General features: G+C 43.1%; 1 protein-coding gene across 5 annotated transcripts in view; it reads right to left on the bottom strand.

The window, feature by feature from the left end:
* dnajc13 (dnaJ homolog subfamily C member 13) overlaps positions 1–24087 on the bottom strand; it is a 66426-nt gene that overhangs the window by 12754 nt on the left and 29585 nt on the right. For all 5 annotated transcript variants that reach the window (XR_015710855.1, XM_087788419.1, XM_087788421.1 and 2 more), the window contains 20 exons: positions 23903–23948; positions 23677–23831; positions 23412–23613; positions 23238–23353; positions 23097–23175; positions 22894–23029; positions 19115–19299; positions 18972–19046; positions 18796–18915; positions 13052–13441; positions 10855–10968; positions 10246–10362; positions 9968–10145; positions 9818–9909; positions 9656–9755; positions 8586–8660; positions 1731–1843; positions 1487–1656; positions 1383–1425; positions 272–445 (listed from right to left, as the gene is read on the bottom strand). Coding sequence is in view for 4 of the 5 variants with exons in the window: in XM_087788419.1 (XP_087644545.1) it covers positions 272–445; positions 1383–1425; positions 1487–1656; positions 1731–1843; positions 8586–8660; positions 9656–9755; positions 9818–9909; positions 9968–10145; positions 10246–10362; positions 10855–10968; positions 13052–13441; positions 18796–18915; positions 18972–19046; positions 19115–19299; positions 22894–23029; positions 23097–23175; positions 23238–23353; positions 23412–23613; positions 23677–23831; positions 23903–23948 (2680 nt within the window). In the remaining variant the exon portion in view is untranslated. The remainder of the gene's footprint in view (positions 1–271; positions 446–1382; positions 1426–1486; positions 1657–1730; positions 1844–8585; positions 8661–9655; positions 9756–9817; positions 9910–9967; positions 10146–10245; positions 10363–10854; positions 10969–13051; positions 13442–18795; positions 18916–18971; positions 19047–19114; positions 19300–22893; positions 23030–23096; positions 23176–23237; positions 23354–23411; positions 23614–23676; positions 23832–23902; positions 23949–24087) is intronic.

Raw genomic sequence — 24087 nt, 5'->3', positions numbered from 1 at the left:
GAGAGAGAGAGGGCGAGAGAGAGAGAGGGCGAGAGAGAGAGAGAGAGAGAGAGAGGGCGAGAGAGAGAGAGGGCGAGAGAGAGAGGGCGAGAGAGAGAGAGAGAGAGGGCGAGAGAGAGAGGGCGAGAGAGAGAGAGCGAGAGCGAGAGAGAGAGCGAGAGAGAGAGGGAGGGCGAGAGAGAGAGAGAGAGAGAGAGAGGGCGAGAGAGAGAGAGGGCGAGAGAGAGAGAGAGAGAGAGGGCGGTCTCGGGCGAGGAACCCTGGAGCTCACGTTAGGGTTGTTCTTCTCCAGCAGCTCCGTCAGCGTCTCCAGCAGAGACACCAGGAACTCTCGAGGCTTCCTCAACACCCAGCCCGGCTGAGCGATGAAGATGCGCAGGAAGACTCCGCCCACTACGATCTCGCCATGTCCCGCCCCACAGGCCACCGTGAAGTCCTCGGGGAGCTGAGAACAAATCAGAGTTGTTTAGGGCGGAGTCATGAGGATCAATAAATCCATCATACATACATAAATACATCATCCACCTCTCCATCCATCCACCTCTCCATCCATCCATCTCTCCATCCACCTCTCCATCCATCCACCTCTCCATCCATCCATCCATCCATCTCTCCATCCATCCATCCACCTCTCCATCCATCCATCCATCTCTCCATCCATCTCTCCATCTCTCCATCCATCCACCTCTCCATCCATCCATCCATCCATCTCTCCATCCATCTCTCCATCTCTCCATCCATCCACCTCTCCATCCATCCACCCATCCATCTCTCCATCCATCTCTCCATCCATCCATCCATCTCTCCATCCATCCATCTCTCCACCTCTCCATCCATCCACCTCTCCATCCATCCACCTCTCCATCCATCCATCCATCCATCCATCTCTCCACCTCTCCATCCATCCATCTCTCCATCCACCTCTCCACCTCTCCATCCATCCATCCACCTCTCCATCCATCCATCCATCCACCTCTCCATCTCTCCACCTCTCCATCTCTCCACCTCTCCATCCATCCATCCACCTCTCCACCTCTCCATCCATCCACCTCTCCATCCATCTCTCATCCATCCATCCATCCATCTCTCATCCACCTCTCCATCCATCCATCCATCTCTCCACCTCTCCATCCATCTCTCATCCATCCATCCACCTCTTCATCCATCTCTCATCCATCCATCCATCCATCTCTCATCCACCTCTCCATCCATCCATCCATCTCTCCACCTCTCCATCCATCTCTCATCCATCCATCCATCTCTTCATCCATCTCTCATCCATCCATCATCCATCCATCCATCCACCTCTTCATCCATCTCTCATCCATCCATCCATCCATCTCTCATCCACTGACGTATAGAAACAGATCTACGAGACGAACCTTCCAGTTGACGTCAGGATTCTCCTTCTGCTGCTTAAAGTGTCTGAAAAGAGAGACTCAAGGTCAGCAGCAGCTCAGGTGTGTGTGTGGACCTGCTCACGTACTCCAGCATCATCTCGCGCACGGTGGTGGAAACCTTCTCTCTGGACTCGTCGTTCCAGATCAGCTCGGGGTTCTCGTGCGTGCCCTCGAAGATGTGCACGGCCGCCTCCGCGTTGTCCCTCATGGCGTCCATGAAGACAGCGGGCAGGAAGCGGATCATGGTGAGTCGCACCTGCACGGGTCACAACACGGGTCACAACACGGGTCAGACCAGCGGCTCGGACGAGACCAGGCACGTGCGCCGACCTTGGGCCCGACCAGCTTGTCCGAGGTCATCTTGGAGAAGAGCTCGGCGGTCTGCGTGCGGACCTGAGGGTGAGTGCAGTTGCAGAAGAGGTCCAGCAGGTAGATGAGCGCACCTGAGGGACACGAGAGACATGAAGGTGACATGAAGGTGACATGAAGGTGACATGAAGGTGACATGAAGATGACATGAAGGTGACATGAAGGTGACATGAAGATGACATGAAGGTGACATGAAGGTGACATGAAGATGACATGAAGGTGACATGAAGGTGACATGAAGGTGACATGAAGGTGACATGAAGGTGACATGAAGGTGACATGAAGATGACATGAAGGTGACATGAAGATGACATGAAGATGACATGAAGGTGACATGAAGGTGACATGAAGATGACATGAAGATGACATGAAGGTGACATGAAGGTGACATGAAGGTGACATGAAGGTGACATGAAGATGACATGAAGGTGACATGAAGGTGACATGAAGGTGACATGAAGGTGACATGAAGATGACATGAAGATGACATGAAGGTGACATGAAGGTGACATGAAGGTGACATGAAGGTGACATGAAGATGACATGAAGGTGACATGAAGGTGACATGAAGGTGACATGAAGGTGACATGAAGGTGACATGAAGATGACATGAAGGTGACATGAAGATGACATGAAGATGACATGAAGGTGACATGAAGATGACATGAAGATGACATGAAGATGACATGAAGGTGACATGAAGGTGACATGAAGGTGACATGAAGGTGACATGAAGGTGACATGAAGATGACATGAAGATGACATGAAGGTGACATGAAGGTGACATGAAGATGACATGAAGGTGACATGAAGGTGACATGAAGGTGACATGAAGGTGACATGAAGGTGACATGAAGATGACATGAAGGTGACATGAAGGTGACATGAAGATGACATGAAGATGACATGAAGATGACATGAAGATGACATGAAGGTGACATGAAGGTGACATGAAGGTGACATGAAGATGACATGAAGATGACATGAAGATGACATGAAATGACATGAAGATGACATGAAGATGTCATGAAGATGACATGAAGATGTCATGAAGATGACATGAAGGTGACATGAAGGTGACATGAAGATGACATGAAGATGACATGAAGATGTCATGAAGGTGACATGAAGGTGACATGAAGGTGACATGAAGGTGACATGAAGATGACATGAAGGTGACATGAAGGTGACATGAAGGATGACATGAAGGTGACATGAAGGTGACATGAAGGTGACATGAAGATGACATGAAGATGACATGAAGATGTCATGAAGGTGACATGAAGGTGACATGAAGGTGACATGAAGGTGACATGAAGATGACATGAAGGTGACATGAAGGTGACATGAAGGATGACATGAAGGTGACATGAAGGTGACATGAAGGTGACATGAAGATGACATGAAGATGACATGAAGGTGACATGAAGATGACATGAAGATGACATGAAGGTGACATGAAGGTGACATGAAGGTGACATGAAGGTGACATGAAGGTGACATGAAGGTGACATGAAGGTGACATGAAGATGACATGAAGATGACATGAAGGTGACATGAAGGTGACATGAAGGTGACATGAAGGTGACATGAAGGTGACATGAAGATGACATGAAGATGACATGAAGGTGACATGAAGGTGACATGAAGGTGACATGAAGATGACATGAAGGTGACATGAAGGTGACATGAAGGTGACATGAAGGTGACATGAAGATGACATGAAGGTGACATGAAGGTGACATGAAGGTGACATGAAGATGACATGAAGATGACATGAAGATGTCATGAAGGTGACATGAAGGTGACATGAAGGTGACATGAAGGTGACATGAAGATGACATGAAGGTGACATGAAGGTGACATGAAGGATGACATGAAGGTGACATGAAGGTGACATGAAGGTGACATGAAGGTGACATGAAGATGACATGAAGATGACATGAAGGTGACATGAAGATGACATGAAGATGACATGAAGGTGACATGAAGATGACATGAAGATGACATGAAGATGACATGAAGATGACATGAAGATGACATGAAGATGACATGAAGGTGACATGAAGATGACATGAAGGTGACATGAAGATGACATGAAGATGACATGAAATGACATGAAGATGACATGAAGATGACATGAAGATGACATGAAGATGACATGAAGATGACATGAAGATGACATGAAGGTGACATGAAGGTGACATGAAGGTGACATGAAGATGACATGAAGATGACATGAAGATGACATGAAGATGACATGAAGATGACATGAAGATGACATGAAGGTGACATGAAGGTGACATGAAGGTGACATGAAGATGACATGAAGATGACATGAAGATGACATGAAATGACATGAAGATGACATGAAGATGACATGAAGATGACATGAAGATGACATGAAGATGACATGAAGATGACATGAAGGTGACATGAAGGTGACATGAAGATGACATGAAGATGACATGAAGGTGACATGAAGGTGACATGAAGGTGACATGAAGGTGACATGAAGATGACATGAAGATGACATGAAGGTGACATGAAGGTGACATGAAGGTGACATGAAGGTGACATGAAGATGACATGAAGGTGACATGAAGGTGACATGAAGGTGACATGAAGGTGACATGAAGATGACATGAAGGTGACATGAAGGTGACATGAAGATGACATGAAGGTGACATGAAGATGACATGAAGATGACATGAAGGTGACATGAAGGTGACATGAAGGTGACATGAAGGTGACATGAAGGTGACATGAAGATGACATGAAGGTGACATGAAGATGACATGAAGATGACATGAAGGTGACATGAAGATGACATGAAGGTGACATGAAGGTGACATGAAGATGACATGAAGGTGACATGAAGGTGACATGAAGGTGACATGAAGATGACATGAAGATGACATGAAGGTGACATGAAGGTGACATGAAGGTGACATGAAGGTGACATGAAGGTGACATGAAGATGACATGAAGATGACATGAAGGTGACATGAAGATGACATGAAGGTGACATGAAGATGACATGAAGGTGACATGAAGGTGACATGAAGGTGACATGAAGATGACATGAAGATGACATGAAGGTGACATGAAGATGACATGAAGATGACATGAAGGTGACATGAAGATGACATGAAGGTGACATGAAGGTGACATGAAGATGACATGAAGGTGACATGAAGGTGACATGAAGGTGACATGAAGGTGACATGAAGATGACATGAAGGTGACATGAAGGTGACATGAAGGTGACATGAAGATGACATGAAGATGACATGAAGATGTCATGAAGGTGACATGAAGGTGACATGAAGGTGACATGAAGGTGACATGAAGATGACATGAAGGTGACATGAAGGTGACATGAAGGATGACATGAAGGTGACATGAAGGTGACATGAAGGTGACATGAAGGTGACATGAAGATGACATGAAGATGACATGAAGGTGACATGAAGATGACATGAAGATGACATGAAGGTGACATGAAGATGACATGAAGATGACATGAAGATGACATGAAGATGACATGAAGATGACATGAAGGTGACATGAAGATGACATGAAGGTGACATGAAGATGACATGAAGATGACATGAAATGACATGAAGATGACATGAAGATGACATGAAGATGACATGAAGATGACATGAAGATGACATGAAGGTGACATGAAGGTGACATGAAGGTGACATGAAGGTGACATGAAGATGACATGAAGATGACATGAAGATGACATGAAGATGACATGAAGATGACATGAAGATGACATGAAGATGACATGAAGATGACATGAAGGTGACATGAAGATGACATGAAGATGACATGAAGGTGACATGAAGGTGACATGAAGGTGACATGAAGGTGACATGAAGGTGACATGAAGATGACATGAAGATGACATGAAGGTGACATGAAGGTGACATGAAGGTGACATGAAGGTGACATGAAGATGACATGAAGGTGACATGAAGGTGACATGAAGGTGACATGAAGATGACATGAAGGTGACATGAAGGTGACATGAAGATGACATGAAGGTGACATGAAGATGACATGAAGATGACATGAAGGTGACATGAAGGTGACATGAAGGTGACATGAAGGTGACATGAAGGTGACATGAAGATGACATGAAGGTGACATGAAGATGACATGAAGATGACATGAAGGTGACATGAAGATGACATGAAGGTGACATGAAGGTGACATGAAGATGACATGAAGGTGACATGAAGGTGACATGAAGGTGACATGAAGATGACATGAAGATGACATGAAGGTGACATGAAGGTGACATGAAGGTGACATGAAGGTGACATGAAGGTGACATGAAGATGACATGAAGATGACATGAAGGTGACATGAAGATGACATGAAGGTGACATGAAGGTGACATGAAGGTGACATGAAGGTGACATGAAGGTGACATGAAGGTGACATGAAGATGACATGAAGATGACATGAAGATGACATGAAGGTGACATGAAGGTGACATGAAGGTGACATGAAGGTGACATGAAGGTGACATGAAGGTGACATGAAGGTGACATAAAGATGACATGAAGATGACATGAAGGTGACATGAAGGTGACATGAAGATGACATGAAGATGACATGAAGGTGACATGAAGGTGACATGAAGGTGACATGAAGATGACATGAAGATGACATGAAGATGACATGAAGATGACATGAAGATGACATGAAGGTGACATGAAGATGACATGAAGGTGACATGAAGATGACATGAAGGTGACATGAAGGTGACATGAAGATGACATGAAGATGACATGAAGGTGACATGAAGGTGACATGAAGATGACATGAAGGTGACATGAAGGTGACATGAAGATGACATGAAGGTGACATGAAGATGACATGAAGATGACATGAAGATGACATGAAGGTGACATGAAGGTGACATGAAGATGACATGAAGATGACATGAAGGTGACATGAAGGTGACATGAAGGTGACATGAAGATGACATGAAGATGATGAAGATGACATGAAGATGACATGAAGATGACATGAAGGTGACATGAAGGTGACATGAAGATGACATGAATATGACATGAAGATGACATGAAGATGACATGAAGGTGACATGAAGGTGACATGAAGATGACATGAAGATGACATGAAGATGACATGAAGGTGACATGAAGGTGACATGAAGGTGACATGAAGATGACATGAAGATGACATGAAGGTGACATGAAGATGACATGAAGGTGACATGAAGGTGACATGAAGGTGACATGAAGGTGACATGAAGATGACATGAAGGTGACATGAAGATGACATGAAGGTGACATGAAGATGACATGAAGGTGACATGAACGTGACATGAAGGTGACATGAAGGTGACATGAAGGTGACATGAAGGTGACATGAAGGTGACATGAAGATGACATGAAGGTGACATGAAGGTGACATGAAGGTGACATGAAGGTGACATGAAGATGACATGAAGATGACATGAAGGTGACATGAAGATGACATGAAGATGACATGAAGATGACATGAAGATGACATGAAGGTGACATGAAGGTGACATGAAGGTGACATGAAGGTGACATGAAGGTGACATGAAGATGACATGAAGGTGACATGAAGGTGACATGAAGGTGACATGAAGGTGACATGAAGGTGACATGAAGATGACATGAAGATGACATGAAGGTGACATGAAGGTGACATGAAGGTGACATGAAGATGACATGAAGGTGACATGAAGGTGACATGAAGGTGACATGAAGATGACATGAAGATGACATGAAGATGACATGAAGGTGACATGAAGATGACATGAAGATGACATGAAGATGACATGAAGATGACATGAAGATGACATGAAGGTGACATGAAGATGACATGAAGGTGACATGAAGGTGACATGAAGGTGACATGAAGGTGACATGAAGGTGACATGAAGGTGACATGAAGGTGACATGAAGGTGACATGAAGGTGACATGAAGGTGACATGAAGATGACATGAAGGTGACATGAAGGTGACATGAAGATGACATGAAGATGACATGAAGATGACATGAAGGTGACATGAAGGTGACATGAAGGTGACATGAAGATGACATGAAGATGACATGAAGATGACATGAAGATGAACTGAAGATGACATGAAGGTGACATGAAGATGACATGAAGATGACATGAAGATGACATGAAGATGACATGAAGGTGACATGAAGGTGACATGAAGGTGACATGAAGGTGACATGAAGGTGACATGAAGGTGACATGAAGGTGACATGAAGGTGACATGAAGGTGACATGAAGGTGACATGAAGGTGACATGAAGGTGACATGAAGGTGACATGAAGATGACATGAAGGTGACATGAAGGTGACATGAAGATGACATGAAGATGACATGAAGATGACATGAAGGTGACATGAAGGTGACATGAAGGTGACATGAAGATGACATGAAGATGACATGAAGATGACATGAAGATGAACTGAAGATGACATGAAGGTGACATGAAGATGACATGAAGATGACATGAAGGTGACATGAAGGTGACATGAAGGTGACATGAAGATGACATGAAGATGACATGAAGGTGACATGAAGATGACATGAAGGTGACATGAAGATGACATGAAGATGACATGAAGATGACATGAAGATGACATGAAGATGACATGAAGATGACATGAAGGTGACATGAAGATGACATGAAGATGACATGAAGATGACATGAAGATGACATGAAATGACATGAAGATGACATGAAGATGACATGAAGATGACATGAAGATGACACTCACCTTTGGCCATCGCTTCTTTGATGATCTTCGTGTTGGACGTCAGAGCATACAGAGTCTCCAGCACCATCTGGCGGCCTGAAAGAGGAACTGCATCTTCACTGCTGCTTTTTATACAACGTGATTCTTTCAAGTTCTGACGTCATTTTCTCTTGGACTACGATAATATTTTCATTTATAACAGAAGTCACGATATACATTAAACATTAAAATGTAAACAACCGGTTACATATGAAATTCATTGACATTATAACGAATATAACAATAATACTGATCACATTAACATTTATAATGTTATTTACCGTTTCTTAACTAACTTTATTCTGAAGATATCTGACGTGTTATATATAACTATTAATATGTAAAACATTATTTAACAACATGTGACTACATTATGATGGCAATGTATCAATATAGAAAAAAACCTCTCAACTGTAAACATGAAATTATATATTTGATCTTTCAATATTATCAGATTATATCATCAAGTACAGTAGAGTACAGTAGAGAACAGTAGAGTACAGTAGAGTACAGTAGAGAACAGTAGAGAACAGTAGAGTACAGTAGAGAACAGTAGAGTACAGTAGAGTACAGTAGAGAACAGTAGAGAACAGTAGAGTACAGTAGAGTACAGTAGAGAACAGTAGAGTACAGTAGAGTACAGTAGAGTACAGTGTGTGCAGGTGTTTCAACGATCACGACCTTTAACCTTCAGGAGTCTTAGTGTCATCAGTGGTGTGTCTGGTGTTGAAACATCACTGGTTCAACTGTACATGTTAACCTGATGGTTAACCACCCCTGGACTAGTACCTTCATATTTTGAGTGTTTGAAGCAGATGTATTAGTTTAGTCAAGTACCATTAACAGACTATTAAATTATATTAATATATTATAAAATAATAATACATGATTTAACTTTTATCTATAACATTTTATCCATAATTACTCTCACATGGACGTAATAATGTGTTTAAAGCAGATGTTTCATCAAAAATGTAACTTTATATATAAAAAGATGAAAAGATAATAAAGTATAATAACTCAGGTGAGTCAGAACCAAAGGTGTGACTCACTGGAGGGCAGCGAGTGCAGCAGCAGCAGCAGGTTGGACAGAACCAGAGACTCGGCGATGTTGCTCACACACTCCTGGTTGGACGTCACCGTGTTAACCACCTACGACACAACCAAGGGTTAAACGTGTCCAGAGGCAGCCGACGCCGACGAAGGTGAAGAACCTCCAGAACCAGCTGCTGCACCCGGCCGGCACCGTGGACCCGCAGCAGGGAGAAGAGCAGCTTGAAGTGTCCGACGCACTCCGTCTCCGAACCTGATCCAGAAGAGACGGTTGAGTCACTTTCAAAGACACTTCGGCGACGGCGTCTCACTGGGGTTGTTCTTGATGACGTTGCGAAGAGCCTCCAGCGCCATCTCGGCGAAGCGCAGCCTCTCGGCGTGTTGCTGCGACTCCACCTTGCTGCTCTGACTCATGGCCAGCAGGGTGTGCAGGTACTGCGCCTGAGAGCCCACGTAGTCCAGCAGGCTGGCGGCGAAGGCTTTGGGGAACTTCAGAGGACGAACCGTGAGAGACGAACCGTGAGAGACGAACCGTGAGAGACGAACGGTGAGAGACGGACTCGCGACCAGAGCTCCGGTTCAAACTCACCTCCAGGGGAAACGTCGGCTGCTCGTTGTAGACGCGCACGAAGATCTCGCCGACGATCAGTTCCTTGCTGTGGTCGCTGAAGACGAACTCTGCCCCGAAGCTCTTGTCGTTCTCGCCCTGAGACCCCGAGACACACAACACACTTCAGACGCACAACTGTACGTTCTGTAACAACCTTCTCACTGCATCACCAACAAATAAATATACTGAAGGATGTTGTTGTGCTTTATGTACTGATTTTAAATCTATCACGTTTGTTTTATTTCTTACATGAAGCACCTTGAGAATATTTCACCTTTCAAACATTTAAATACAATATTATACACACGTTTACATATACTGTGATTCTGTAGGAGCAGAACCAGTGATTTGTTCTGTGATACTTCACCTGTAGTGATACAACATATATGTAGGAACCACATGCAGTGGATGTTCAGCCCGGACGGATAAGAAGGCGACGCTCAGGTGTGACTAACAACAGTGAATATATTTACACGTAAACAAATCTGCGGCAGTGAGTGAGGAACGTTCATCGTGACTAGAGTGGAGAAGTCCAAGTCTCTTCTGTCTTCAGGGGTGAATCATCTCCGAACGTTCCATCAAACTCACCCTCTTGATGTTTCCCTCCTGCTGCTGCTCCAGGAACTCCATCAGCTCCGCTCGCGTCCCGTTGTTCCAGATGAGATACGGGTTCTCAGAGTTACTGTTGAGCAGCTTCAGCACCTGAACATCAGCAGGTGTGTTGGTTGTGTTTTCATCAGTGACCACAAGATCATCACACGTTTGGACTTCATAGTTCAGGTGGAACATGTTTGTAAAATAACACATTGAATTAGAAAAGTGCAACCATACAAACATGAGTAAAAAGTTAAACAACAAATCATAAAGTATATATATATATATATATATATATATATATATATATATATATACACACACATATATACATCATTTACTGGTATCATTTATTTGATCTCAAGCCTCTACAGTATAAAACTAAATATATAAAAACACTCTAAAGGCTCCATATAATGGAAATATATATCAGTGTCATAAGAATATTGAATCATTGAATAATTTACTTTTTTAAAGAATTGAATAATTGTTCTAATAATTGAATTTAATAATTTCTGCCACTTCCAGGTGTGAGGAGGAGATCCCTCAGGAGATCCTCAGGAGAACCCTCACGAGATCCCTCAGGAGAACCCTCACGAGATCCCTCAGGAGATCCCTCAGGAGAACCCTCACGAGATCCCTCAGGAGATCCCTCAGGAGAACCCTCACGAGATCCCTCAGGAGATCCCTAAGGAGATCCCTCAGGAGAACCCTCAGGAGATCCCTCAGGAGAACCCTCACGAGATCCCTCAGGAGATCCCTCAGGAGAACCCTCGGGAGATCCCTCGGGAGATCCCTCAGGAGATCCCTCAGGAGAACCCTCAGGAGATCCCTCAGGAGAACCCTCAGGAGATCCCTCAGGAGATCCCTCAGGAGATCCCTCAGGAGAACCCTCACAAGATCCCTCACAAGATCCCTCAGGAGATCCCTCAGGAGAACCCTCACGAGATCCCTCAGGAGATCCCTCAGGAGAACCCTCAGGAGATCCCTCAGGAGAACCCTCAGGAGATCCCTCAGGAGAACCCTCACGAGATCCCTCAGGAGATCCCTCACGAGATCCCTCAGGAGAACCCTCAGGAGAACCCTCAGGAGAACCCTCAGGAGATCCCTCACAAGATCCCTCAGGAGATCCCTCAGGAGATCCCTCAGGAGAACCCTCAGGAGAACCCTCAGGAGATCCCTCAGGAGATCCCTCAGGAGAACCCTCAGGAGATCCCTCACGAGATCCCTCAGGAGAACCCTCAGGAGATCCCTCACGAGATCCCTCAGGAGAACCCTCAGGAGATCCCTCAGGAGAACCCTCACGAGATCCCTCAGGAGATCCCTCAGGAGAACCCTCAGGAGAACCCTCAGGAGATCCCTCAGGAGAACCCTCACGAGATCCCTCAGGAGAACCCTCAGGAGATCCCTCACGAGATCCCTCAGGAGAACCCTCAGGAGAACCCTCAGGAGATCCCTCAGGAGATCCCTCACGAGATCCCTCAGGAGATCCCTCAGGAGATCCCTCAGGAGAACCCTCAGGAGAACCCTCAGGAGAACCCTCAGGAGATCCCTCAGGAGATCCCTCAGGAGAACCCTCAGGAGATCCCTCACGAGATCCCTCAGGAGAACCCTCAGGAGATCCCTCACGAGATCCCTCAGGAGAACCCTCAGGAGATCCCTCAGGAGATCCCTCAGGAGAACCCTCAGGAGATCCCTCACGAGATCCCTCAGGAGAACCCTCAGGAGATCCCTCAGGAGAACCCTCAGGAGATCCCTCAGGAGTTCCCTCAGGAGAACCCTCAGGAGAACATCCTCACCAGGAGCAGGTGTTGTAAGGAGGTCACACACACAACTGAGTCACTTTCATTTTGAGTGTGAACCCAGACCTGCATGGATCCATACGTTTGATCTCCACTGATCGGTTTTGTGATGCTGACGTCAGCACATTCAAAGTACTTGATACCAATATTTCCTTCAGAACGAGGGTGTGTAGTTGTGTTCCCGTCTGGAGCAGTGTCGTAGGAAAGTGTCACATGATCAGCTCCAAGTTAGATCAGCAGCTCTGAGCTCAGTTGCTTGAGTCTGACTCTATTAAACAACATTTATATTGAATTTAAAAGACGTTTCATTGAAAATCATCGAATCTAGAACATTAACATTAACACACACACACACACACACGCACACACACACACACACACACACTGACCTCCGCTGAAGACACACTTCCCAGCTTCCTGGAGATGTACGGCGTCAACATGGCGGAGACGCTCTTGCGTACGGTGGGGTTCTCCGGCGGCGTCCCCTCCACGCCGTTGGTCTCCGACACGTGGTTGGTTCCGTCCGGACCGGGCTGGCTGTAGCCTCCGAGGCGACTGAGCGACACCAGGCTGAGCTTGGCCAGGCTGTTGGCCACCTCCTGCTGGTTGGTCTCCTGGCTGGTGTGGACGCCGCTCTCCTCCAGGGTGTAGTCGTAGTTGAAGAGGTTGACCAGCAGGTGCCAGAGCACGCCGGCGTGGTACAGGTGCGTCTGCAGGAAGAAGTCCACGGCGAAGGAGCTCACGCACGCCACGGCCAGAGCCGCCGTCTTTGGTAAACCCTTCGAAGTCAAAGGTCAGGTTTCAACAAAACACTGGTGATGAACGAGCAAAAGTCAATGTTCAAGCCACACAAGAAACCATGGTCACACATCAGAGGATCACAGTGTGGCTGAAGAAACTAGATCCCTTCAGGGTCACATTGAACGCGTCACCATAAGTCGGCGCTCGTTCCTCCCTCGTCTTGACGGCCCCTCACAACAAAAAACATCAACATTCCACCAAAATATCTATAAAGCTTTTGTGAAAAAATAAACTGCTAAAAAGTTCCTGAAGAAACGACTTAAAGTGGATTTTAGATCCAATGACACGTTCAAAATAAAACTGAAACATTTTCCACACGTTCTACTCTGACTCACTACAAACAGTCAATTGTACATTTGGCCCCCGGGGGCCACACTTTACCCAGGTCCATGTAGAGCCAAGAAAACTAACATTTCTCACCACTTTTGGAAAATTTACAGACTTAAAAAGGGTAATTACTGTCCTACAGTATCACTATACATCAATATATATCACTATACATCCCTATACATCACTATACATCCCTATGCATCCCTATACATCCCTATACATCCCTATACATCACTATACATCCCTATACATCAATATATATCACTATACATCCCTATACATCCCTATGCATCCCTATGCATCGCTATGCATCGCTATGCATCGCTATGCATCGCTATGCATCGCTATGCATCGCTATGCATCGCTATGCATCCCTATACATCACTATACATCCCTATCCATCACTATGCATCCCTATGCATCCCTATGCATCGCTATGCATCCCTATGCATCCCTATGCATCGCTATGCATCCCTATGCATCCCTATGCATCATTATACATCCCTATGCATCACTATGCATCCCTATGCATCGCTATACATCACTATGCATCCCTATGCATCACTATACATCCCTATGCATCCCTATGCATCGCTATGCATCGCTATGCATCGCTATGCATCCCTATGCATCGCTATGCATCCCTATGCATCCCTATGCATCCCTATGCATCCCTATGCATCCCTATGCATCACTATGCATCCCTATGCATCCCTATGCATCCCTATGCATCGCTATGCATCCCTATGCATCCCTATGCATCCCTATGCATCGCTATGCATCCCTATGCATCACTATGCATCCCTATGCATCACTATGCATCCCTATGCATCCCTATACATCCCTATGCATCCCTATGCATCGCTATGCATCCCTATGCATCCCTATGCATCGCTATGCATCCCTATGCATCCCCTATGCATCACTATGCATCCCTATGCATCGCTATGCATCCCTATGCATCCCTATGCATCCCTATGCATCCCTATGCATCACTATGCATCACTATGTATCCCTATACATCCCTATGCATCACTATGCATCCCTATGCATCGCTATGCATCCCTATGCATCGCTATGCATCCCTATGCATCCCTATGCATCGCTATGCATCGCTATGCATCCCTATGCATCCCTATGCATCGCTATGCATCCCTATGCATCCCTATGCATCACTATGCATCCCTATACATCACTATACATCACTATACATCAGTATACATCCCTATACATCCCTATACATCCCTATACATCCCTATACATCCCTATACATCCCTATACATCCCTATACATCACTATACATCACTATACATCCCTATACATCACTATACCTCCCTATACATCACTATACATCCCTATACATCCCTATACATCACTATACATCCCTATACATCACTATACATCCCTATACATCCCTATACATCCCTATACATCCCTATACATCCCTATACATCCCTATACATCCCTATACATCCCTATACATCACTATACATCCCTATACATCCCTATACATCCCTATACATCACTATACATACCTATACATCCCTATACATCCCTATACATCCCTATACATCCCTATACATCACTATACATCCCTATACATCCCTATACATCCCTATACATCACTATACATCACTATACATCCCTATACATCACTATGCATCCCTATACATCACTATGCATCCCTATGCATCCCTATGCATCCCTATGCATCCCTATACATCACTATACATCACTATACCTCCCTATACATACCTATACATACCTATACATCCCTATACATCACTATACATCCCTATACATCCCTATGCATCCCTATGCATCCCTATGCATCCCTATGCATCCCTATGCATCCCTATGCATCCCTATGCATCCCTATACATCACTATACATCCCTATACATCACTATACATCACTATACCTCCCTATACATACCTATACATACCTATACATCCCTATACATCCCTATACATCCCTATACATCCCTATACATCACTATACATCCCTATACATCACTATACATCACTATACATCCCTATACATCCCTATACATCACTATACATCCCTATACATCCCTATACATCCCTATACATCACTATACATCACTATACATCACTATACATCCCTATACATCACTATACATCCCTATACATCCCTATACATCACTATACATCACTATACATCCCTATACATCACTATACATCCCTATACATCACTATACATCCCTATACATCGCTATACATCCCTATACATCCCTATACATCACTATACATCCCTATACATCACTATACATCCCTATACATCCCTATACATCACTATACATCCCTATACATGAGTCACAAACATGACATCACTTCAGGTTCTTCTCTAGAGTCACAAACATGACGTCACTTCAGGTTCTACTCTAGAGTCACAAACATGACGTCACTTCAGGTTCTTCTCTAGAGTCACAAACATGATATCACTTCAGGTTCTTCTCTAGAGTCACAAACATGACGTCACTTCAGGTTCTTCTCTAGAGTCACAAACATGACGTCACTTCAGGTTCTTCTCTAGAGTCACAAACATGACGTCACTTCAGGTTCTTCTCTAGAGTCACAAACATGACGTCACTTCAGGTTCTTCTCTAGAGTCACAAACATGAAGTCACTTCAGGTTCTTCTCTAGAGTCACAAACATGACGTCACTTCAGGTTCTTCTCTAGAGTCACAAACATGACGTCACTTCAGGTTCTTCTCTAGAGTCACAAACATGACGTCACTTCAGGTTCTTCTCTAGAGTCACACACATGATGTCACTTCAGGTTCTTCTCTAGAGTCACAAACATGACGTCACTTCAGGTTCTTCTCTAGAGTCACAAACATGACGTCACTTCAGGTTCTTCTCTAGAGTCACAAACATGACGTCACTTCAGGTTCTTCTCTAGAGTCACAAACATGATGTCACTTCAGGTTCTTCTCTAGAGTCACAAACATGAAGTCACTTCAGGTTCTTCTCTAGAGTCACAAACATGACGTCACTTCAGGTTCTTCTCTAGAGTCACAAACATGAAGTCACTTCAGGTTCTTCTCTAGAGTCACAAACATGACGTCACTTCAGGTTCTTCTCTAGAGTCACAAACATGACGTCACTTCAGGTTCTTCTCTAGAGTCACAAACATGATGTCACTTCAGGTTCTTCTCTAGAGTCACAAACATGACGTCACTTCAGGTTCTACTCTAGAGTCACAAACATGACGTCACTTCAGGTTCTTCTCTAGAGTCACAAACATGACGTCACTTCAGGTTCTTCTCTAGAGTCACAAACATGACGTCACTTCAGGTTCTTCTCTAGAGTCACAAACATGATGTCACTTCAGGTTCTTCTCTAGAGTCACAAACATGACGTCACTTCAGGTTCTTCTCTAGAGTCACAAACATGATGTCACTTCAGGTTCTTCTCTAGAGTCACAAACATGACGTCACTTCAGGTTCTTCTCTAGAGTCACAAACATGATGTCACTTCAGGTTCTTCTCTAGAGTCACAAACATGAAGTCACTTCAGGTTCTTCTCTAGAGTCACAAACATGATGTCACTTCAGGTTCTTCTCTAGAGTCACAAACATGATGTCACTTCAGGTTCTTCTCTAGAGTCACAAACATGATGTCACTTCAGGTTCTTCTCTAGAGTCACAAACATGATGTCACTTCAGGTTCTTCTCTAGAGTCACAAACATGAAGTCACTTCAGGTTCTTCTCTAGAGTCACAAACATGAAGTCACTTCAGGTTCTTCTCTAGAGTCACAAACATGACGTCACTTCAGGTTCTTCTCTAGAGTCACAAACATGATGTCACTTCAGGTTCTTCTCTAGAGTCACAAACATGACGTCACTTCAGGTTCTTCTCTAGAGTCACAAACATGACGTCACTTCAGGTTCTTCTCTAGAGTCACAAACATGACGTCACTTCAGGTTCTTCTCTAGAGTCACAAACATGATGTCACTTCAGGTTCTTCTCTAGAGTCACAAACATGATGTCACTTCAGGTTCTTCTCTAGAGTCACAAACATGACGTCACTTCCATCATAGTTAAGCTGCAGCTTCAATGAAAGCAACAAATGCTGGTTTTCCTCATGATCACGTGATCGAGGAAACATCCTTAAAACACTTGTATTAATACAACATCACATGATGACCATTTGTAAATGACCTTTATCTCAGGAATATAATAAGAATACAATAAGAATATAATAAGAATGTAATAAGAATATAATAAGAATGTAATAAGAATATAATAAGAATATAATAAGAATGTAATAAGAATACAATAAGAATATAATAAGAATGTAATAAGAATATAATAAGAATATAATAAGAATATAATAAGAATGTAATAAGAATATAATAAGAATGTAATAAGAATATAATAAGAATATAATAAGAATAATCTGAAACCAAACACGTTAACCAGGTGAAGGTGAAACACATTCTAATGACGTCAGAGACGATGATGACGTGAAGTTACTGGGTAACAGTTTTATTCTCTAAACTTCATCTAAAGATGTTTTAAAATGTATATAATCCACTGGTCGCCTCTGTTGATGCAGTATTGTTGTTAATAACCGTGTGTGTCAAATATAAACATTTACACCAACATCTGAACTCATTTACAAAAGTGAGATTCATGTCAGACATGTTTAAAATTAACAAATATAAACGTTTAGTTTGAATTCATGTTTAAATATATATAGTTGATATGTTTTTAATGTATTTATACTATAAATACATTAAAACATATATCAACTATATATATTACTGTGTTAGAGTCATTTTGTGTCATTTTGGTTGGTGGTGTGCAGGATCATGTAAAAAATGTGCCGCGGCTCAAAAAAGGGTGAAAATCACTGCTTTGTGTTACTAGACTTGGATCCACAGTGTTCTGTGTGTACTTACTATAGTGAAGTAGCAACAAACAGTGTGTATTTACTACATTGAAGCAGCGTGATGGCAACGAACAGCCTCACCTTGCCGTAGAACAGGATGTGACAGAGGTCTCTGATGATGTTCGGCAGCTCGATGATCTTCTCTCGACACTCTTCGAACTGAGCCGCGACGCTGTAGCACCTGCAGACGTGCCCGCACACCTGTGCACAGAGAGGCTCGTCAACACGCTCCAGGTGAGGCTCGCACCTGAGTCTACCTGCACCGCCATGTCGTCGGCTTTACTGGACGCCGTCAGGACGCCGACGCAGCGAGACAGCGCCTCCAGCAGGATCTGAGGAGACGGTTCAAGGTTAGCGAAGGTCACGGTGGGCGGGCGAGGATGGCGAGAACGACGGACACCTCGATGCCCTTCTCTCGCCGAAGCTCCTCGGCGTTGAGCGCGGAGCAGTTGACGGTGTGGAATGCCAGCTCGGCGGCGGCGGGGAGGAGCGGCGAGGTCTTGGAGAAGAGCTGGTCGTCCTGCGTCTCCATGGTGAGGGTTTTGATGAGCATGGGGTAGCCGGCGTACTTGTACGGTTCCAGTTCTGGTGAGAAAGAACGACAAGATCAGCTGAAAATGTTGCTCTTATTGAATGGATTCGATCGACTCTAATAGAAAGACAACAAAACAACCTCTGACTCTCAGAGGCAGCAGAGAAGTAAAGCAGACAAAGAGCCTTTTACAGTGTGTTGTATTAACTATTGTGTTGTGCCTTAAATAATGAACGCAGAATTTAAATCTCCCTTTTTTAACCTTTACTGAGAATCTTCAAACTTCTACATCTTCCATCGTATCAGTGACGTTTATTTAACTTTCTTCCCTCAACATTTTAACACTATTTTCATCTTTCTCTTCCAACATTCAGTGTCAGCCGTCGATTTAAATCAACATCTCTGAGCTAAATGTTATTTCAACTCAAACACAGTCAAAGGTTCGTTCGCACTCTTTGTTGAGATCTGATGTGTTTGTTGACCATATTATATATATATATATATATATATATATATATATAATATGTAACAACCTGATTTGTTTGTGTTCTCATGGAATTGAAAGTATTTTAGGTTAAGAAAAAAAGGATAATTTAATCCTTATTTTAATTTGAGACATACTATCTGTGGAGGATTAGTTACTAGTTAGTACGTACACTATCCTGATGATACTAACTTCTAGTATACTAAGAGAAGTATGTTTGAGACATACTATCTGTGGAGGATTAGTTACTAGTTAGTACGTACACTATCCTGATGATACTAACTTCTAGTATACTAAGAGAAGTATGTTTGAGACATACTATCTGTGGAGGATTAGTTACTAGTTAGTACGTACACTATCCTGATGATACTAACTTCTAGTATACTAAGAGAAGTATGTTTGAGACATACTATCTGTGGAGGATTAGTTACTAGTTAGTACGTACACTATCCTGATGATACTAACTTCTAGTATACTAAGAGAAGTATGTTTGAGACATACTATCTGTGGAGGATTAGTTACTAGTTAGTACGTACACTATCCTGATGATACTAACTTCTAGTATACTAAGAGAAGTATGTTTGAGACATACTATCTGTGGAGGATTAGTTACTAGTTAGTACGTACACTATCCTGATGATACTAACTTCTAGTATACTAAGAGAAGTATGTTTGAGACATACTATCTGTGGAGGATTAGTTACTAGTTAGTACGTACACTATCCTGATGCATACTAACTTCTAGTATACTAAGAGAAGTATGTTTGAGACATACTATCTGTGGAGGATTAGTTACTAGTTAGTACGTACACTATCCTGATGCATACTAACTTCTAGTATACTAAGAGAAGTATGTTTGAGACATACTATCTGTGGAGGATTAGTTACTAGTTAGTACGTACACTATCCTGATGATACTAACTTCTAGTATACTAAGAGAAGTATGTTTGAGACATACTATCTGTGGAGGATTAGTTACTAGTTAGTACGTACACTATCCTGATGATACTAACTTCTAGTATACTAAGAGAAGTATGTTTGAGACATACTATCTGTGGAAGATTAGTTACTAGTTAGTACGTACACTATCCTGATGATACTTACTTCTAGTATACTAAGAGAAGTATGTTTGAGACATACTATCTGTGGAAGATTAGTTACTAGTTAGTACGTACACTATCCTGATGCATACTAACTTCTAGTATACTAAGAGAAGTATGTTTGAGACATACTATCTGTGGAAGATTAGTTACTAGTTAGTACGTACACTATCCTGATGATACTTACTTCTAGTATACTAAGAGAAGTATGTTTGAGACATACTATCTGTGGAGGATTAGTTACTAGTTAGTACGTACACTATCCTGATGATACTAACTTCTAGTATACTAAGAGAAGTATGTTTGAGACATACTATCTGTGAAGGATTAGTTACTAGTTAGTACGTACACTATCCTGATGATACTAACTTCTAGTATACTAAGAGAAGTATGTTTGAGACATACTATCTGTGGAGGATTAGTTACTAGTTAGTACGTACACTATCCTGATGATACTAACTTCTAGTATACTAAGAGAAGTATGTTTGAGACATACTATCTGTGAAGGATTAGTTACTAGTTAGTACGTACACTATCCTGATGATACTAACTTCTAGTATACTAAGAGAAGTATGTTTGAGACATACTATCTGTGGAGGATTAGTTACTAGTTAGTACGTACACTATCCTGATGATACTTACTTCTAGTATACTAAGAGAAGTATGTTTGAGACATACTATCTGTGAAGGATTAGTTACTAGTTAGTACGTACACTATCCTGATGATACTAACTTCTAGTATACTAAGAGAAGTATGTTTGAGACATACTATCTGTGGAGGATTAGTTACTAGTTAGTACGTACACTATCCTGATGATACTAACTTCTAGTATACTAAGAGAAGTATGTTTGAGACATACTATCTGTGGAGGATTAGTTACTAGTTAGTACGTACACTATCCTGATGATACTAACTTCTAGTATACTAAGAGAAGTATGTTTGAGACATACCATCTGTGGAGGATTAGTTACTAGTTAGTACGTACACTATCCTGATGATACTAACTTCTAGTATACTAAGAGAAGTATGTTTGAGACATACTATCTGTGGAGGATTAGTTACTAGTTAGTACGTACACTATCCTGATGATACTAACTTCTAGTATACTAAGAGAAGTATGTTTGAGACATACTATCTGTGGAGGATTAGTTACTAGTTAGTACGTACACTATCCTGATGATACTTACTTCTAGTATACTAAGAGAAGTATGTTTGAGACATACTATCTGTGGAGGATTAGTTACTAGTTAGTACGTACACTATCCTGATGATACTAACTTCTAGTATACTAAGAGAAGTATGTTTGAGACATACTATCTGTGGAGGATTAGTTACTAGTTAGTACGTACACTATCCTGATGATACTAACTTCTAGTATACTAAGAGAAGTATGTTTGAGACATACTATCTGTGGAGGATTAGTTACTAGTTAGTACGTACACTATCCTGATGATACTAACTTCTAGTATACTAAGAGAAGTATGTTTGAGACATACTATCTGTGGAGGATTAGTTACTAGTTAGTACGTACACTATCCTGATGATACTAACTTCTAGTATACTAAGAGAAGTATGTTTGAGACATACTATCTGTGGAGGATTAGTTACTAGTTAGTATGTACACTATCCTGATGATACTAACTTCTAGTATACTAAGAGAAGTATGTTTGAAACATACTATCTGTGGAGGATTAGTTACTAGTTAGTACGTACACTATCCTGAAGATACTAACCAGTGCACTGAGAGAAGTGGGATATTTGGATTTATTTGGATTTAAACAACAAATATCTTCAGTTTTGTGCAATTATTTTTGAAAAAACAAACCTTTTGCTCGTTTCATTTTATAATCTTGTGTGTCATGGTCACCAATAATTCATATTTATATTTACTGTATCTTCAACTCTCACTTCAAGAGTAACAGGAAACACGCATCGTATTGATCTTCACTCAGAGAAGATATTGTAGAAGTATTCAACCTCAAAAGTATTCAACCTCAAACGCTGGATGTCTTTCTCCAGATGTGCTTCACGGAGCTTCGCTAAACATCAACTTCTTCTTCACCTTGTTTATGGCGGTTGAACAGGATGCTCTGCGTCTTGAGGATGAGGATGATGTTCTCCGGGTCGGGTCCGTCCAGGAAGCGAGTGGACTTTGTGCAGAGGAACTCGTAGGCTTTGTTGACCTTCTCGAAGATGTCCTGAGAAAGAAAAGGTTTGACTGAACAAGAGTTCCTTCAGAGACCAGAGGCGGCTCCAGACACTCACGCGGCCCTCTGGGTTCTTGTCCGGATGGTACTTCTGAGCCAGTCTGAAGTAGGCCTTCCTGATCTTGCTCTCCTCGTGCCTGGGAGAGAAGAAGCACTTGAGCTCCAGACGGAGGTCAAGGGTCACTGACGGAGCACTCACTGTCCTTGTCCTTTGGGAAGGTTAAGCACTTCGTAAGCGTCGTCCACCGACATGGACGGAGGTTTTTTCTCCACCTCTCTCTTCCAGGCTTCCAGAGTGTCCTTGAGCAGCTTCACCTGCAGCACAATCAACAAGTGTGTATTTCAAACTGGGCGTCCGACCGCGGGATCTTACGGCGTCTCTGATGGGCCAGTTGGGGAAGCGGACAGTGTCGCACAGATGTCTGAGGTAGTAGATGCTGCAGAAGAGCTCGTTGTCCAGCTGAGGGAAGCTGATGACCGGGATGGGGCAGTACTGGTAGAGCGCCCGAGTGTTGCTCTGCAGCCTCGGACTGAAGTCGGCCACGTGAGCCGCGATCTTCTCGATCATCATGCGCCTGAACGATAGTTATCCACGAGCGTTATTGAAGCTCGACGCCGCCGCCGTCGGAGCTGCTCACCTCATCTCGTTGCTCCAGATGGCCTCGGGTGTGTCGAACTCCCCCAGGAAGATCTCGGAGAAGCGCTCGGCCTCGTAGTTCTCCAGATAACACACCATGGCCTCGGGCAGGACCGGACCCAGGACGCTGCGCTGAACGATGTCCTGACCTTTGGACTGCAGCGGCAACGAGGACATTTAGGACTGAACACATCATGTGTCAAAACGTAGAAATGAACAAAGATTACCTCTTCTGACTTGAAGGCCTGCTTTAGATGCGTGTACTTCAGGAACCTTTGAACCACAACAACATGTTCATTTGTCTTCGAAACACAAGTTGAAAGTAACAAATATTCAAGTAACACAATGTATTCTCCGGACCATAAGTGTCAGTTTTCTTCATAGTTTGTCCGCGACTTATACTCTGGAGCGA

The sequence above is a fragment of the Callionymus lyra genome, chromosome 4 (assembly GCF_982586985.1).
Source record: "Callionymus lyra chromosome 4, fCalLyr1.hap1.1, whole genome shotgun sequence".
Lineage (NCBI taxonomy): Eukaryota > Metazoa > Chordata > Actinopteri > Syngnathiformes > Callionymidae > Callionymus > Callionymus lyra.
The sequence above is the reverse complement of the archived record's forward strand: the minus strand, read 5'-3'. Positions and strand labels throughout refer to the sequence as shown.